Source organism: Tachysurus vachellii, chromosome 7 (genome assembly GCF_030014155.1).
Source record: "Tachysurus vachellii isolate PV-2020 chromosome 7, HZAU_Pvac_v1, whole genome shotgun sequence".
Classification (NCBI taxonomy): domain Eukaryota; kingdom Metazoa; phylum Chordata; class Actinopteri; order Siluriformes; family Bagridae; genus Tachysurus; species Tachysurus vachellii.
Window position 1 is genome coordinate 2,744,756 of NC_083466.1, and position 17,010 is coordinate 2,761,765.

At 43.6% G+C, this 17,010-nt stretch overlaps 3 protein-coding genes across 10 annotated transcripts; 2 read left to right on the forward strand and 1 right to left on the reverse strand.

Moving 5' to 3' along the window:
* The first annotated feature begins 444 nt into the window (after nucleotides 1–444).
* Nucleotides 445–3,993, forward strand: znf622 (zinc finger protein 622). Of its 2 annotated transcripts, none has more exons than XM_060873882.1 (7): nucleotides 445–559; nucleotides 1,372–1,953; nucleotides 2,055–2,303; nucleotides 2,423–2,585; nucleotides 2,858–2,973; nucleotides 3,097–3,240; nucleotides 3,494–3,993. In XM_060873882.1, exons 2-7 carry the CDS (start codon nucleotides 1,377–1,379, stop codon nucleotides 3,625–3,627), a joined length of 1,383 nt encoding a protein of 460 aa, XP_060729865.1. In that variant the 5' UTR covers nucleotides 445–559; nucleotides 1,372–1,376; the 3' UTR covers nucleotides 3,628–3,993. The 2 variants fall into 2 exon arrangements, with proteins under 2 accessions (XP_060729865.1, XP_060729866.1); XM_060873883.1 differs by having other exon boundaries at nucleotides 2,058–2,303.
* Nucleotides 3,994–4,531: 538 nt separating this feature from the next.
* On the forward strand, nucleotides 4,532–9,037 carry d2hgdh (D-2-hydroxyglutarate dehydrogenase). Of its 5 annotated transcripts, XM_060873886.1 has the most exons (11): nucleotides 4,534–4,705; nucleotides 5,996–6,100; nucleotides 6,375–6,545; nucleotides 6,681–6,738; nucleotides 6,861–7,000; nucleotides 7,103–7,296; nucleotides 7,391–7,559; nucleotides 7,769–7,912; nucleotides 8,150–8,292; nucleotides 8,366–8,531; nucleotides 8,612–9,037. In XM_060873886.1, the coding sequence occupies exons 2-11, from the start codon at nucleotides 5,998–6,000 to the stop codon at nucleotides 8,872–8,874; spliced, it is 1,551 nt and encodes a 516-aa protein (XP_060729869.1). In that variant the 5' UTR covers nucleotides 4,534–4,705; nucleotides 5,996–5,997; the 3' UTR covers nucleotides 8,875–9,037. The 5 variants fall into 5 exon arrangements, with proteins under 5 accessions (XP_060729868.1, XP_060729869.1, XP_060729867.1 ...); XM_060873885.1 differs by having other exon boundaries at nucleotides 4,532–4,705; nucleotides 6,378–6,545; nucleotides 6,861–7,296; XM_060873884.1 differs by having other exon boundaries at nucleotides 4,537–4,705; nucleotides 6,861–7,296.
* On the reverse strand, nucleotides 8,932–16,534 carry acvr1l (activin A receptor, type 1 like). 3 transcript variants are annotated; one of them, XM_060873889.1, is made up of 11 exons: nucleotides 16,428–16,534; nucleotides 15,548–15,627; nucleotides 14,573–14,652; nucleotides 14,052–14,303; nucleotides 13,571–13,782; nucleotides 13,250–13,349; nucleotides 12,811–12,957; nucleotides 12,451–12,726; nucleotides 12,155–12,352; nucleotides 10,873–11,003; nucleotides 8,932–10,658 (listed from the first exon to the last, which is right to left on the reverse strand). In XM_060873889.1, the coding sequence occupies exons 3-11, from the start codon at nucleotides 14,637–14,639 to the stop codon at nucleotides 10,524–10,526; spliced, it is 1,518 nt and encodes a 505-aa protein (XP_060729872.1). In that variant the 5' UTR covers nucleotides 14,640–14,652; nucleotides 15,548–15,627; nucleotides 16,428–16,534; the 3' UTR covers nucleotides 8,932–10,523. The 3 variants fall into 3 exon arrangements, with proteins under 3 accessions (XP_060729872.1, XP_060729873.1, XP_060729874.1); XM_060873890.1 differs by lacking the exon at nucleotides 16,428–16,534 and adding an exon at nucleotides 16,066–16,125; XM_060873891.1 differs by lacking the exon at nucleotides 8,932–10,658 and having other exon boundaries at nucleotides 10,923–11,036.
* Between the last annotated feature and the right edge of the window lie 476 nt (nucleotides 16,535–17,010).

Here is a 17,010-nt window from a genome sequence, read left to right on the forward strand (position 1 = left end):
ATCTATCTATCTATCACTATATCTATTTATGTCGCTCACAACGTTCTACTGTATCTATCTATCTATCTATCTATCTATCTATCTATCTATCTATCTATCTATCTATCACTATATTTAATTATGCCTCTCCCCACATTCTATCTATCTATCTATCTATCTATCTATCTATCTATCTATCTATCTATCTATCTAAAACCAATACATAACCTGAATCCAACATAAATCCACTTAATTCCTGTTATCACTTATTTTTGTTGGTCTAAAAGACCTAATTCAGTTGTATTTATCTATTTTACATTTTAAATACACATCATATGTTATATTATTTTATATTATATTAAATTATATTATATCAGTCGGTATGTTTAGCTTGACGGACTCGTCTTTACCACAAGATGGCGACAAATACTCAAATGACACTTCGTTCCGGTTATTTTATTTCCGGTTCAAAGGTTGCGTGTTGCGTTTTTCTTGTCGTGTATAAACGTGGGGTTTAACTCGAGGAAAAAGGCGTTTTAAAAAGAAACACAAAACAAAACTGTGGATTGCTGCCATCCAGGTGAGACGATATTTTAATCTTAACGATATTTATATACACCGTTTGTGCGGTGTTCACTAGTTGTGTTGTTCATTAGTGTTGTTTACTAATCAGTGACGTCTGTAATCTGTTCACTAAACCAAAGCAGGATTGTGTGAAAAGGAATCATGACATGGCAGATTATTAGGTACACAAATAACAGGATGGGAGGATGAGGATTAGGGTGAGGATGTTCTACAAAAAAAACCCAGGGGAGGATGAGGATGAGGATGATGGTTTTGTGTAGAACATCCTCATCCTCCCTGGTTTTGTTTAGGACATCCTCATCATCATCCTAATCCTCCCTGGATTTGTGTAGAACATCCTAATCCTCATCCTCCCTGGTTTTGTGTAGAACATCCTAATCCTCATCACCAAAACCAGGGAGGATGAGGATTAGGATGAGGATGTTCTACACAAAACCAGGGAGGATTAGGATGAAGATGAGGATGTTCTACACAAAACCATAAATAAGGGCTTCTGTGATGTGTAGTGTACAATAAACTGTTTTAAGAAATAAACCCAGGCTGTGTGGTGTAACTTGACCATAAAGCCTTCCCAGAGGTACTAACAGTATTACAGACCCTGATTAGACCTGGTACAAATGTGAACAGGAACAAATTTGAGGAATTCATCTGGACCTTATCAGTAAAAATGCATTGGAAAGTGCGCAGAGAAAAAGACGTCAGTTGAGTGTAATTATAATCCTCAAAATCCCCATCCTGAGGCTTGGGTCAGTGGATAATCTCGAATGGATAAACAAATAAAGCTTGTGTTTTTGTGTCTCTGGACAGCTGTGATGTCTTCGTACACCTGTATCAGCTGCCGCGTTCAGTTCTCTGACGCTGACGTGCAACGTGCGCACTACAAGACTGACTGGCACCGCTACAACCTGAAGCGTAAGGTAGCCAACATGCCACCAGTCACCGCAGAGAACTTCCAGGAGCGTGTCCTGGCTCAACGTGCGGCCGCCGAACAGCAGCTGGCAGATGCGCACAGCCTCGCAACCTGCACCACGTGCAACAAGAAGTTCTCCACCGACAATGCCTACAACAACCACCTACAGTCGCATAAGCACCAGCAAGCTGAGAAGAAAGCCGTGGCCGCTGCCCAGGAAGCAGTGCAGCGCATGAACGAGAAGAACCTGGAGAAAGGAGCTGAGCTGGACAAGGACGCTCAGAACGAGGCGATTCAGAAAGTCATGAGGGAGGGGCTGAGGCAGAAACAGAGGCAAGCCCACTCAGGAGCCACCCCCACAGACAGGCAGAGTAGGAAGAGACCGGAAAAAGCACCAAGGCTAGAGTGGTTTGAGCGGCAAGCCAAGAAGATCGCTCAGGAGGAGGATGATGAAGTGGAGGAGGATGCTGTGGATGAAGGTGAGTTTTCTTTTTTTTTTTTTTTTTTTTTTTTTTTTTTACCCAGATGTGGAGGGAGTGAATAATTATGATTCAAAAATACTAATTAATGACTTCTCAAGAAGAATGGGAAGATGTTGATGAGGAGGAGGAGGAGGAGATGGAAGCTGATGAAGAGCAGCAGATGGAAGAGGACAGCGTAGCCACGCCTGCTCCGGCTCCAGGATCCATCCCTGTAACTGACTGTCTGTTCTGTTTGCACCATTCACACTCTTTGAGCAAAAATGTGGCCCACATGACCAAAGAGCACAGCTTCTTCATCCCCGACATCGAGTACCTGGTTGATCTGAGAGGACTCCTCGCATACCTGGGTGAGTCTGAGCGGTCAGATATCGATTAACGTTCTGTAACAGCACCTCAGGTGGAAGGTGTCTCCATTGTCAGTGCTTTGTAACACTCCGCTTTTATTCTTTACTTCACTCCCCTACAGGAGAAAAGGTGGGTTTTGGCAAAGTTTGTTTATGGTGTAATGAAAAAGGGAAGTCGTTCTACTCGACCGAAGCGGTGCAGGCGCACATGACCGACAAAAGCCACTGCAAACTCCACACCGATGGAGACGCAGCACTCGAGTTTGCCGACTTCTACGACTTCAGGTACGTCCGGTTTCCTCGAGGTAAAACGTCAACATTGTTCAGCTTAACTTGGTGTTGCTTCATTCTCTATTATGATTGGTTGGCAGCTTTGCTAGTAAATTCGGTTTCTATAGAAATGGTTAAAATCATACCGCATAAGCCTAAGACTAATAATTGAGTGTTTTGATTGCGTTTGTCAGATCTTTGGAACTGTAAGTTAATAAGTTTTTTTTTTTTAACTTTACTAAGAGAGACATGTTGTACATGGTGTGTGTGTGTGTGTGTGTAATTAGGAGTAGCTACCCAGACGCTCATGATGGTTCCGATGCAGAAATGAAGGACGGCGTGCTTCCCGAAGACAAGGCGGTGGAGTATGACGACGATACTCTCGAGCTCACGCTGCCGTCCGGTACGTATGACATCACTCTGTGAGAAACGCACAGAAGTAGAGAAGCTACTAGGTATACTGAGATAGACCGAGGACAGTTTATCATGCTGGTGTCTGACACTTGCTTTTTTTGTGCCGCTGTAGGGGCGAAGATCGGTCACCGCTCACTGATGCGTTACTATAAGCAGCGTTTCGGGGCAGAGAGGGAGCTGGTACCTGTACACAACCAGCGCGCTGTGGGCCGAGTGCTGAAGCAGTACCGTGCTCTGGGCTGGGCTGGAGAATCTGGTGAGGAGCTTCCTTATTATTATTATTATTATTAGGGGTCCAAGCACATTTTTTTCCACAGAGTTGAAGTAAACAGACTTACGATCATTTCTAAGTTCCACCCACTTCAGTTTGCATAATACGGAAAACTTTTTTTTTTTCTTTTTCTTTTCTTTTAGTCCCAATTGTTCTGTTCATTACTTGTTGTTGTTATTTGCTGATGTGGCTCATATATTTGTAGTAAGTGTTGTTTGTTTGTGTGTGTGCGTTTCAGGTAAAGGCTCGGCCGTCCAGCAGCAGAAGGACATGCGGTACGTACAGAGGATGAAGTCTAAGTGGATTTTGAGGATGGGAATGAACAGCAACGTGACCAAGCAGACTCACTTCAGGGCCCAGGTCATGTTCTAAACCTGGTTGAAACCATTCTGTTATGAATTTACGACCCAAAGAGGAGACATCATGCTCTTGGTTACCTGGCATGCGGTTCTGTTTAAGGACCTTGTTGATTTTTCTTAACAAATGATTACCATTAAGGACATTGATGATGTGGATACATGGATGATGGGAAACACCTATTTATTCTTGCTGAACTCACCAGTTATGACTAGCCAAATTCGAGAACGTGTGAATTTGATTTTTTTTTTCTTTTAGAATCGGCTAGCTCGTTATTGTACTATAGAACACATTAACGTTACTATCTGTGGAGAGAACTGTAAATCCTCTCTGTACAGCAGATTATAAAATAAACTATTTTTCTGTCTATGAGTTCAAAAACGTTTGTGTGAATGTTATACGACTCTTTCAGAAGTATCGGCACCTCGCGTACACAAACCGAGTTATGCGTGCCATGTCTGAATTTTTAAGATCAGTGTGTTGTGTTTTCATTTAACTACTCACTCTCACTCACTCATCTTCTACCGCTTATCTGAACTACCTCGGGTCACGGGGAGCCTGTGCCTATCTCAGGCGTCGTCGGGCATCAAGGCAGGATACACCCTGGACGGAGTGCCAACCCATCACAGGGCACACACACTCATTCACTCACACAATCACACACTACAGACAATTTTCCAGAGATGCCAATCAACCTACCATGCATGTCTTTGGACCGGGGGAGGAAACCGGAGGAAACCCCCGAGGCACGGGGAGAACTCCACACACACAAGGCGGAGGCGGGAATCGAACCTCCAGGGTTGGGGGTTTGGGCGTTTACTAGATTATCGTGATGATTTTTTTAAGAAGGTTGTCATTTGTTTTTAAATCCTAGCTTTTACACCAATCCGGCAGGCGGCGCTGCTGCTCATTTTAGTAGCCGGATCTCGGGCAACGAAGAAAAAGCAACACAAGAAGTCGTGTCTGTGTTGACATTCAGACGTTTGTTTGTTTGTTTTTTTTCACGTTTTTGTTTTTTTTCACGGTTATAAAAAATCCATCACCTGCTTTATTGCGTGTCTAAATGAATGGATAATTCCAGCTAAATCCTGCAGTAAGTGACTTTAAATCCCACAACACGTTTTGTTTATTAAATCATAGCTAAAAAAAAAAAAAAAAGCAAAACCCAACTTTAAATTGGGTCAACTTGTATAAGTGGACTTATAGCGCATGAAATAAAAGCTGCTCTCTATATAAAAGGTAGAACGGAAGACGCGTATTAAAAGCTTGTTGCTGGAGACGTTGTTAATTCCGCCATATTGGAGGGTGCACGTCTATGGGACGATACGGCTTTATGTCCGCCATATTGGAAAGGTCAAGCTTTGAGCGAGGCGAGCTGTCATACTGCTATTCTTACGGCTTGTGCTATTTTATCAAACCGTCCTAAATTTACCGCACAATTCCGCAAATTTTGGTGCGCTATAAATTAGTGACTTTAAAACACTTGTCGAGTGTCAAAAATAAATAAATAAATAAACTAGATTGTAAAGTTCGTTGCAACAAACTTTGATGTTGGCTTTGACGAGGCAAGTATTCGCAAAGGCCGGTGCTTTTTGGAGGCGAGTGGACATAAGGGTCAGTGTTACTTTTGGAGGCAAGTGGACAGAAAGGTAGGGTGCCAAAACATTTGGAGGCAATTGGAGACGAGCATGTGACGTCATCCGAATTCTCCTGAGGAAGTTCCCCTCATTGTTCTGAGTGTTTTGATATGTCACATGTCCATGTTGTGCAAAATTTTTTGATTTTGCATATATTGGGGGCGGGGCTTCGGCACAACCGGAAGGCCAGTCGGTACACCAATTTAAACCTTAGAGTATCACCCTAAAGGAGCTGGTCGAGTTTGGTCTAGATAGTTCGAAAGCTTGCCGAGTTATAAACCTCCAAAGTTTATAATGGGAGTCTATGGGAAAAAAGGCCACTTTGAGACCCGGTACCGGAAGTACCGGTACTCGGATCGCTTATAAAAGTAATAGCAACAAACTTCAGACCAGGGTCTACAACATATCTGAATTTGGTTCATGTGGCTCGAAAGCCCTAGGAGGAGTTACTCTTGATAAATTTTTGTCTAAGCTTAAATAGGAGAACAGAATGTTGGCTTCTACAAAGCTACATAATAAGTGACGCAGTAGTCGCCATATTGGAGCGGGTGAGCTTTCATTTTAAACCAGAGATGCGTCCCTGTGACCGCCATATTGGAAGAGGCGGCGATAGTTGAAGGCGTGTACAGGATGTTTTCTGGTATTTTCCAGAAAGTCGTTTCAGTTGTCTGTGAACTAAACCTGGAACTGCATTTACAGTTTATTAACGTCTCATTTGCTTTTTTCTTCCTCCTTTACCCCGATAGTTATGGTGGTGTTTCAGAGATTTCATCAGCTCCGGACGCTGTACTTTGCTTCCCGGTGGCTAAACCCACACACCTGCAGTGTGACTGTCCACAAAACCGTCACCGGTCAGTCATTAGTGTTCACAAACACCACAGTACTGGACTCAATATAGCAGATCTTTGTGTCTCTGCCTCGCAGATTTGACACATAGTGCATCTGGTAACAGCATTAATCCTCATACATGGATCATACAGGGAAATATAAAGCGATAATTAAATTATTATCCGTATTAGCTTATGTGTAAGAATGTGTCAGAATAGCTTTATTTATCCTTCGTTACAGGCTTTAATAAACCATAATTAAATTCTTAAAAAGATGAATTGTATTTTAATCGTACAGCAGACCGGACGCGACCGCGTTACACACACGATGCAGCCCCGACTCGCCGACCTTTCTCCAGAGTCATGCCTGAAGACATCAACTTCTTTAGCCAACATCTCCCAGGGAGAACCGTCACAGACCCGGATGTGTTGGAGTCCTGCAACGTCGACTGGCTCAAGTCGACGAAAGGTGAATGGAAAGCACTTCGAGTGGGCCCATGGTAACCATGATTTCAAGGAGGGAAAGATTCCAGTCAATTCATGACTTTTTTTTTTTTTTTTGTTAGTTAATCTTAGAAATGCTCCCTATTTTTTCCCTGCGCAGGTAGTAGCGTGGTTCTGTTACGACCGAAGACGACAGAAGAGGTCTCTCAGATTCTCAGGTTATAGCACGTTAAGTTAACAGTCTGTCCCGTAACTCCCTCACTGATTCGTGAAATTACTCATATTGTTGTATTACGGACACTTAAAACCAATTACTTGTTGATGACTCGACCAATTACAGGTACTGCAATGAGAAGAACCTGGCCGTGTGTCCTCAGGGTGGAAACACGGGGCTTGTGGGGGGGAGTGTTCCCGTGTTCGATGAGATCATCCTGTCCACTGCGCTCATGAACCGAGTCCTCGCCTTCGACAGCATCTCAGGCACGACCGTTTTGTCCTTGAATCCACAGCAGAACTGTGATCAAAACCTTCTGCAGCTGTCGGTGTTGTACTTTTTAACGGAATGTAGCCATCTTTTAACAGGGATTGTGACATGCCAGGCAGGATGCGTGTTGGAGAGCCTGTCTCAGTATGTGGAACAGCATGACTTCGTTATGCCTCTAGATCTTGGAGCAAAGGGAAGCTGCCACATCGGTGGCAACGTGTCCACCAATGCGGGCGGGCTTCGCCTACTGCGCTACGGCTCCCTCAGAGGGACGGTTCTGGGTCTGGAAGTGGTGCGTTAGCGAGACTGGATTGCACACTTACACTATCGTAATAAAAAAGGTGTCTCTAATATTTACTCGAGATGTCATGAAACTCTGAATCCAGGTGCTGGCAGGCGGCAGGGTTTTGGACTGTCTGGCGAAACTCCGTAAGGACAACACGGGCTACGACGTGAAGCAGCTCTTCATTGGTTCGGAGGGAACGCTTGGTGTCATCACCGCCCTGTCCATCCTCTGTCCTCGGAAACCTAAATCTGTAAACGTGGCCTTCTTAGGTACTCCAAACGACGGTCGTAAAGCGACAAATATTATTTTGCTGCCATGACATTATCTACAACAACATCTGTTTGAAAGTCTGAAAGCATCCACCCTTTTTTTTTTCCCCCCACCCTTCCTCAATCTGTATCTATCAGACGTCATCCCGTTCCACCTACCGTTTTGTTCAGTCACTGTATATGCATGCGCATGTTTTCGGTTCCTGCAGGCTGCTCCAGCTTCCAGAAGCTTCTGGAGACATTTCAGATTAGCAGAGGGATGTTGGGGGAGATCCTCTCTGCTTTCGAGTTCCTAGACGCCTCCTGCATGAGCTTGGTGGAGAAGCATCTCGGGCTCGTCAACCCCATCGCCGGTACACGAGTAACACCGAGATATTGTACACACCCCGATCCTGATCGATAGGTCGTAATGATTTTGAATGCTTTCAATGACCTCGCTAAAAAGTCTTCTGATGATGGGGGCGGAGCCTAGTGTGGCAGATCAAGATTCATACTTATAGTTGTGGATGTAGTTTGAGACACACAGTTTAACTAAAACACTCTGTTCTTACTCCCTTCCTTCTTTCCTCCGTTTTTTTTCCCCCCTTTAGAGAGCCCTTTTTACATCGTGATCGAGACGGCAGGATCCAACGAGGCACATGACGAGGAGAAACTGCACAACTTCCTAGAAAAGGTCATGGCGTCTTCGCTGGTCCAGGACGGTACCGTAGCAACGGAGGAGGTTAAAATTAAGGTAGCTGACTCGCAGGATTAGTAGTCGAAATTCCACAAATTCCAAAAGTACATAAGCGTTTGTCCGCCCTCAGGCACTTTGGTCTATTAGAGAGAGGATCACAGAGGCTCTAAGGCATGACGGATACACGTACAAATATGACATCTCGCTTCCGCTAGAGAAGATCTACGACCTGGTCACTGACATGAGAGCGCATTTGGGAAGCCAAGCAAAGAACGTAGTGGGCTACGGACACGTAGGTACGATCACGCGATTCGCACCGTTCATTTATCGGCTGCCTGAACCCGACGTCCAAACCTCTGATCTCTAATCGCTTCAGGTGACGGCAATCTTCATTTGAACGTCACGTCTCCCGCCGGAGACGCAGCACTTCTGGCGGCGATCGAGCCTTATGTGTACGAGTGGACGCGCAAGTGGCAGGGAAGCATCAGCGCCGAACACGGCCTCGGGCTGAAGAAGAGAAACTACATCTACTACAGTAAGTCTCAGGAAGCCGTACGCCTCATGGCCGACTTTAAGACCATGCTGGATCCCAAAGGGATCCTCAACCCATATAAGACACTTCCTGATAACATTCGCTGAATCGTAGATGCAGGAACTCGCGGATATGAATACAACAAATAAGGAGCACGTACTTGGTTTTAAACCCAGCATGAGATTTTATTGTAATGTATGTAAATAAACCGGATTGTGTCTGTTTCCGTTTAGTCAATAAAGAGAATTCTTTTGATTATTGTGGAGGATATATCTTTTTTTTTTTTCTTGCAGGTGAAATGTGCATGATGTATTCACACATCCTTTTGGTAAAAAAAAAAATGTCTAATGGAAAATATATCTGTTAGTAACATTGTGGAAGGAAGGTGAAAGGGGGGGGGTGTTTGTGTACACCTTAGTGTATGTAGTGTGCTAAATATTCGTTTGGAACAATTTAAGTATAAATTGTGTGTTTTTTTTTTTTTTTCATTTTTTTATTGATGGCTTGTTTTCTGATTATTCAACACCCCGAACCCACCCCAGGCTCGGTGCTTCGTCGACGGACGAATCGAGACGTCCTTGAGGAAAACACGCCGTATGAACCAAAGCCGCGTGTCTTCACTTCCTACTCTTAGTATTCCTATTTTTAAAAGTGTTACGTTACGTCAGCATACGGTCACGGTTTGCGACGTGTAGCGATAGTCCTGATTCGCGCGACGATACGATCTACGTCTTTACGCTTTCTGTCTGTTATAGTGTTAATCTGATAACTCAATACTGCCACGTAAAGCTCTAATGGGGGAAAAAAAAAAAAATCACTTCGCTGTATCAAGGTTTTAAGTGAACAGACAGGCTCAGGATATTTATAGTGCTGTAGTCGAGATCGAGAGTTCATGGTATAAAACGTTAGTGCTTTACTCTAGAGCTTTATGAGACGTTATTCCTTAAAAAAAACAAAAAAAAACAAAACAGGCACTGCACACGTGAGAAGCGCGGTTATGAGTACAGGCGTTTTTACATCAGTCTGCATACTATTCTCAAATTCACACTGAACCTGGGACACTCAGGTTATAGGTAGAGTAAAGCGGAGAGAAAAAGTGTTAATGCTTTAAAAACCATCACCACAGCTTTGAGAGAGTCGTATTTGGGGAGGTGGGGGTGGGGGTGGGGAGGCTGCCTAATAGTGCAGAGACCACTGAGCAGTGTGCGATTGTCAACTGAGAGTAAGAGAGCACGAAGGCAAGGTATAGAGGGATAGAGAGAGCGAGAGAGAGAGAGAGAGAGAGAGGCTGCTGCTAGATGCGCAAGCGTTCCAATGGCTTTTATCATGCAGGCACGCGGAAGAAACGATATGGCGGTGTCAAAAAGAGGGCATGTGCCTGCCCTCGAATGCCACGACTGACAGCGTGGAGAAGTGGCTTTAAATCACAGCTCCACTTCTCGCAAATTAAAAAAATTTTTAAAAAAAAATTTGCTCAAGTATGCAGAATTTCCAGCGTTATGTTTCACACTGCTGTTGGGGGGAAGAAAAAAGAACCCCACCAATCTCAGATCTAGGATCACCTCCCTGGTAATCGTGCAGCCGAGACGAGAGTGAACTCGGCTTACATACGGTCCTGGGCGACGACTCGCGTTTCCTCTTGACTCGGCTTTCCGGGAACCTGGATACGAGATTCAAGGGTTCTGACGCTTGAGGATGCTGATCCCAAATCAGAAAAACAAAACAAAACAAAAACACAATGTTCCAAAGTCTCGGCTCAGTAGTCCGGTTTTCCCTTCTCTAACGAGCTGAGGATTTTATCCAGAGTCTTTTTAATGCGCAGCGCCGTCAGTCGGGCTGAAGGGTTTTGGTACCAGCACTCCTTCATCAGCTTCACCAGGGCTGAGAGGGTCTGTGGGGGGGAAATGGACACAAGTCAGGGGTTTTAACTCCACAAAGAAAAGTAACAGGTTGGATAAGTGACTGTAATGTGCTGTGTGCTTTAGTGGTTCGTTTAATTAGAGGAGCTGGATCTAAACCTCCTGAACTATCACAAACAAAGGGGTATCTGGAGATATTCTTGTGTGTGTGTGTGTGTGTGTGTGTTCAGTGAAACTAGTATGTACCGGATCAGAAAACCAGCGATTGGGGATGAAAGGTCTTTGCTGCTCCACACACACCACTTTGCGCATGTCCTCAAAGCTGGGGTCGTTGGGTACCAGGTCGTAGAACGGAGGCTTGTAGTCCTCCACGATCCCTGCAGCCAATCAGCAACAAGCATGTCTGATGACTGCTATACAGTGTTATTCACCCGAGCCGAAGAGTTCGAACATTTCACCTACATACGGTGCTTTTACTATATGTCGCTATGTACAGTCATTTTTATTCTATGTTTCTGTAAAGCTGCTTTGAGACAACGTAAAACGTTTAAAGCGCTTTAAAGCCGAATTCTACGGAAGCGTATTGCATTCACTTGAGGAAAAAAATCTACTCTGTTTTTCTGAATTAACGAGTTAATTATCTCAGAATTATGAGAGAATTTTTCATGAATAGATCAGTTGAACCGATATGGTCTGCTTCACGGTAGCCGTATCACCATTCGTGAAAACCCGTCGATTGCACCATTGATGCAGATCCCATATGGTTTGAGTTTATCATATAAATCAACATGCCATAAAACGTTCGGGCCTGGATTATGATACAAACGTCGCCGAAGACGATTCCGTCGCCTCGGTTGCACTCCATCCAGTATTTTCAACAATTGCCTGATTGTCTCTTGTGTCACCACATAACCAGCCTGAATGCATTTCGGATGCATCATCTTATATCCGTGAAGCATACAGTACCATATCGGTTTGACTGATCCTGGAGAAACACAGCAACGTCAAGCAGATCAGAATGTTCTTTTCGTCTGAACAGGCGCAAAGTCTTGAGGTGTCTGCGCAAAGTTGACGCACTAATAACAACACCATTTATATTACTTAAAGACAGCAGTATCTCCCAATGTCTCAAACCCAAAGTAAAATAAAACCGGATTAAACTTGAAAGGCGGGACATGTTTACTTCCATGCAATCCACCTAAAATAGAGCTCCTGGCAGGATTTTGAGGGATCTCATTAATTCAGAAAAACAGAACAATTAAATTTTTTTTTTTTTTTTTTTTTTTATGAAAAATGATCTCATAATTCAGAAAAACAGAGAAGATTTTTTTTATTCATGAAAAATTCATGAATAAAAATTAACTCGTTAATTTTGAGATAATTATCTCGGAGATCTGAGATAATTAACTCGTTAATTCAGAAAAAGAGTAGATTTTTTTTTCCTCAAGTGAATGCAATACGCTTCCGTAGAATTCAACCGAACTCATGTTGATATTATGAAAATACTGTATATTTGGATGTTGCTGACCGTTACTGTAGGTGCGTCGGGCGATCTCCCACAGCACCAAGCCAAACGCCCAGATGTCCACTCTCTTATAAGCGTCAAAGCAGTCCATCTGAATCGTCTCGTCCAGCACCTCGGGGGCCATGTAGCGCTTGGTGCCCACTTTGGGGTTGTTCCCGACGTCCAGCTGATTGTCTGCTTGTGTGTGAGTGACCGCCAAACCTGACAGTGAAAAGACAAAAAACTGAAAGTTCGGATCGAAATATATAACAATTGTCAAATTTAATCTTGCATCTTATTATTATTATTATTATTAATACCAAGGTCTGCGATGCAGCAGCGCATGTCCTTCTTCACCAGGATGTTTTTGCTCTTGAGGTCGCGGTGGGCGATGGCCGGCTTGCCCTCTGTGCCCAGGATCTCGGCGTGCAGGTGCACCAGCCCGCTGGCCACCGAGGTGGCCATGTTCAGGGCGTCAGGCGCGGACACGGCGGTGCGCTGCAGGTAATCGTACAGCGAGCCGTGCTCGTGGTAGTGTGTGATCAACCACAGCTGCGTGCTCGAGTTGCGGGACGTCATGTCCGACGCCATGAACCCTGAACAGACACGGTCACGGTCAACACCTTCAAACCCTCATTCATTCATCTATTTGAACTTAAAAAAAAAAATATGTGGCTCACCCAATATATTTTCGTGCCGTAACAGAACAGTGTTGTAGATTTCTGTTTCACGGAACCACGACTTCTCATCCCGGGAGGAGAAAATTTTCACAGCTACGTTCTCTCCCTGCCACTGTCCTCTCCACACCTCTCCGTATCGTCCTTTCCCTGGTGGACCAACATATCTGTATAAATCGACGACGCTGGCTAAATAGTACACGTTACAGGACGTACCAGAGTTATCGTTAAAGTTAGAATGAAACCGTTATGAAACCTCTCACAGCGCCGGTGAATCGCTATGTTTTTGAATTTAGTTATTAAGTTATTAAAGGGAACTTTACATGCATGGCTGCATCTACACCCAGTCTGTTAAAGTGCTAGGATTATAACTGAACGTTAAATAGTTGAGTAGCTCGTGTGAATTCCTGCAAAACAAGCAGTGTTTTTTTGCTGGTCTTACCGACACACTCCACCAGACTGATCTGGCGCGCGACTGTCCTCTGTACCAGGAATGGCAGACCTGAGCCGCTGCCCGACGTGCAGGAATGATCCAGCAGGTCCTGTGCAACAAAGGAACAAACCGTAATGAATACGAATGCGTTGAGACGTTTTCCGTGTGCTTTAGAAGTGTATAAGCCTGGAATCATGAAATACAGCTGCACAGAACCACTAATGTGGCTAAACCTGGCTGCAGCTGCCCAGAGGTTACCGCTTAACAATGACTGTTGTACAGGATTAAATATGTAGTTAAGTGTTATTACAGTGCAGTTAGAGTTCATACCGCCAGGGTGCTGTCGCCCACGTTGGCGGCGATGAGGCCATCGATGGCACCCTGCTCCGTGTCAAACTCGTGCAGTCGCTCCAGGCGGCGCGGGTGCAGACGCCGGCATACGGACACGGCCAGCACGGCGAGCAGCACCAATATGGCTAAAGGGACCAGGACCAACAGTACCAGAGTCTCTACAGTGTAATGCATGGGCTCTCCCTCTGGATCTGCAATGTGAAGAGATAGAAGACACTTTTTAACTTTTTTTATCCTATTTTCCGGGCCATGACACCTTGTACATGACAGGATGCTTGGATGCTCCTCCTCCTCGTGTGTGTGTTTTGTATTATTATTACAGAAAAATCTATTAACGTTCTGCCATATTAATTCTCCCCACCTACATTTGCTTCACAAATATTTTGATATAGTTTATAGATTATACACCACTGCTTCCTATCGCACGGTGTTGTAAGTACAGGAGATACATCCTCCTTACTCCTGAGCAGCAGCTGAATCAGGGAGTCCACTGAGGTGTTGGCGTTGCACATGGGTTGAGCGCAGCATTCTATCACGTGACTGGCCGAGGGAGAAGCCAAGCAGGTCAAGCTCCTGCTGTCGGGGCCAATCAGGCAGCCGCGGTGCAACGAGCGCACGCCGTCTCTGACGGTCACGGAAGAGTAGCACTGATCACCTTTACACTGCTGGGCCATGCAGTCCCTGCCCATGCACACACACTGGATGGAGCCATCTGGACGGACACACACACACAAGTTTCTGTTTACTGCTAACAAATGTGTGTTCCAACTACCCACATAACATAATTTTAGAAACGGATTAATCGGCTAACTCGTTTACAAATCATTGTTGTCCCCAACAGATGAATGTGTGTCTGCTTTTCAGGGAGCTCTTAATAGGTCAAAACATCTCCATAACCGTCAAAGGACAAACAAAATGCACTCAAGGACCTTCTATATGTTCTGTCTGAAAAAGCATGCTGTCTTTATGAAATGTTTGTACCTTCGGCTAAGGTCTGCAACGCCTGGAGCAGCGCGAGGAACAGGACTCGGGTGCAGCGATGACCCATCTGGTTCACTGCACTGTGAAAGAGAGACGCAGTGAGAGGTTGAAGAGAGGAGCCAGAAAATGGTCTTATTGTGTGGGTTTTTTTTTTTTGACACCTGTGAAACTGCAGTCATTTGCTACATAACCACTATATACACACACCATCTTTTTTATTATAAACGGTATTATGCTGGGGGTTGATCGTTTCACAATAAAAGCGAGACCCCTCGTAGAGTTATTCGGACAGAAGCAGAGGTGCCAACACACTCCGACGTTGGGGTGACATCGCCATGGCAACCAGGAAAGTACTGAAGCGACTGAAACAGAGCAGCAAGACAATAAAAAAAAAAAAAAAAAAAAAAAAGTCGAACGATTCTCCTTCAACCGCACCGACTGCGATCTTCAGCCTATTTTGAGTTTTTTGCCTTAGAGCTTTGATTGCAAAATAGTGGTGTTAGAATAGCAAAAAAAAATTAATTAAATAAGTTCTCTACAAGCTAAATAGATCAAATTAGGATTTAAATGTTTTTTTTTATTCATAGAACCTGCCTATATTTTCACCCATGTACAAAACTGACAGCAGTTCAAAAGTTTCCCTACACATGAATCTTCTCATCATGAACGAGGACAAAGTTGAAGGGATGGTTTTAAGGGGCGTGGCTATAAAATGACTGACAGGACATCAATCCAAATCCAAACATACATCACAGACAGGAAGTCTGCTTTCCAAACTGTTTTTTTTTTTTTTTTTTTTTTGGCTTCAAGTATCACTTTTGATGATTTCTACATATTATTTGTACTAGTCATAAATGTAAAACGTTCCCCACTGGACCTTTAACAGAAAGAAAATCAGACTTGGGACCAGATTACAGACACGGATCTAACTAATAGTTATAATAAATGTGAACTAATAATTTCAAAAATACTCACTTGTACAAACCCTGACGTGATTGTAAACACGGTCTTTAAACCCTTGCACATTAAGTCATCTCTCCAGAGCAGACATCTTCCTTAAAACCAGGAGAGAGAGAGAGAGAGAGAGAGAGAGAGAGAGAGACAAACAATGAAGCTGTTTGCCTTTATTTTGTTCACCCCAGACATGTCATTTAGCTTGTTTGTGTTTACTTAGCTACGACTAAACTAGCTAGTTGTTCATGCTAACGAATGCTGATATATTTTTCTAGAATATAAAAATAACATTTCACCAAACAGATAATCCTACAGAACGTTGTGTATTTTTATTATTATTATTTTTTTTTTAATAAACATAACATGCTAACTAACCCGTAGCATTTTATTTATTTGGACCCTTTAGCTTATGTATACATTTTATGTTAGCTTAGCAGGCTAAAAACAAACCGCGTATATTTTAATAGTTACGGGTTGGGATTCTAATAAAAAGTTAAAGTTGTTATTAAAAAATAAAATAAAAAATAAATAAATCGTACTATGATTTAAACGGTTAGCTGTGAGCATTCACATTAACAACAAACACCACAATCCAAAACAATCCATCGCTAGCATCGTTAACTAACGCAAACAATGGTTACATCCCGAATCACTCAGTGAGCACTATGTAGTGCACTACACCCTCGCGTATACGTCGTTCTCTCGCCTCCTAGGTAGTGCGCTTATACAACACGTAGGCAGGCGTTTGGGACAGAGCCAACGTTGCGCCCTATATAGCCCTAGCTGCACGTTTCGCAAGCGGTCTAACTAGGAAGAAACGTACGAGCTTCACGTCTAATTAACAGGCAAAATAAATATATTCGTAGTTAAATAGCAGATTTTGTTGTCTGTTAGCTCTTACTTGGCTGTTGTCAAACACAGCAGATGGAGCGACACCCACCCGGTGTGAAGCAGAGTGCATGCTTCCCCCTACTGGTCACTCGCGGAACGACAAGTTCCCCATTAGCGATGTGCTTGCTGCCTTTTGAACGATTAGGTTCAAACGTAAATGAGTCGACTCTTTTACTCGACTCATTTATAAGGTATGGGTTGTTTTTGGTAAGATTCGGTTCTTTGAGCCGAATATTTTGGGTTAGCATTAAGAGTCGACTCTCATGCAGTGTAACTTTCTAGGGAGTTGTTTTTTTTTAGAAGGAAAATGAATTTTGGTCCGTTTTCATTTTAATTCATTCCAACTGAATGTTCTGCTGAAAAGTAACATTGTCATTGCTGCAAAAAAAGTATAGAATGCAACTATCTATGTAATAAAAATAAATAACAAGGTGACCGGGATAAATTATGGCAAAAAAAAAAAAAAACTGCACACAAAAAAAAGGCTGTCAGGATTTCCAGAGTATTCAGATATATGTGATATTACCTGCCCCGTTTCTCAGTGGTCAGCCCCCCAAAAAGCAATCCCATATGACTCGTGTCCCTTTTAATAA

Coding starts and splice junctions, on each gene's coding strand:
- d2hgdh (XM_060873884.1), top strand. CDS start 5,998: ATGGTGGTGTTTCAGAGATTTCATCAGCTCCGGACGCTGTACTTTGCT. Junction 6,101..6,374: donor TGTCCACAAAACCGTCACCG/GTCAGTCATTAG, acceptor TTAATCGTACAG/CAGACCGGACGCGACCGCGT. Junction 8,532..8,611: donor AGTGGGCTACGGACACGTAG/GTACGATCACGC, acceptor TAATCGCTTCAG/GTGACGGCAATCTTCATTTG.
- acvr1l (XM_060873889.1), bottom strand. CDS start 14,639: ATGGGTCATCGCTGCACCCGAGTCCTGTTCCTCGCGCTGCTCCAGGCG. Junction 13,350..13,570: donor TGGGCGACAGCACCCTGGCG/GTATGAACTCTA, acceptor TTTGTTGCACAG/GACCTGCTGGATCATTCCTG. Junction 10,659..10,872: donor ATCGCTGGTTTTCTGATCCG/GTACATACTAGT, acceptor TCCCCCCCACAG/ACCCTCTCAGCCCTGGTGAA.
- znf622 (XM_060873882.1), top strand. CDS start 1,377: ATGTCTTCGTACACCTGTATCAGCTGCCGCGTTCAGTTCTCTGACGCT. Junction 2,974..3,096: donor CGAGCTCACGCTGCCGTCCG/GTACGTATGACA, acceptor GTGCCGCTGTAG/GGGCGAAGATCGGTCACCGC. Junction 3,241..3,493: donor GGGCTGGGCTGGAGAATCTG/GTGAGGAGCTTC, acceptor TGTGCGTTTCAG/GTAAAGGCTCGGCCGTCCAG.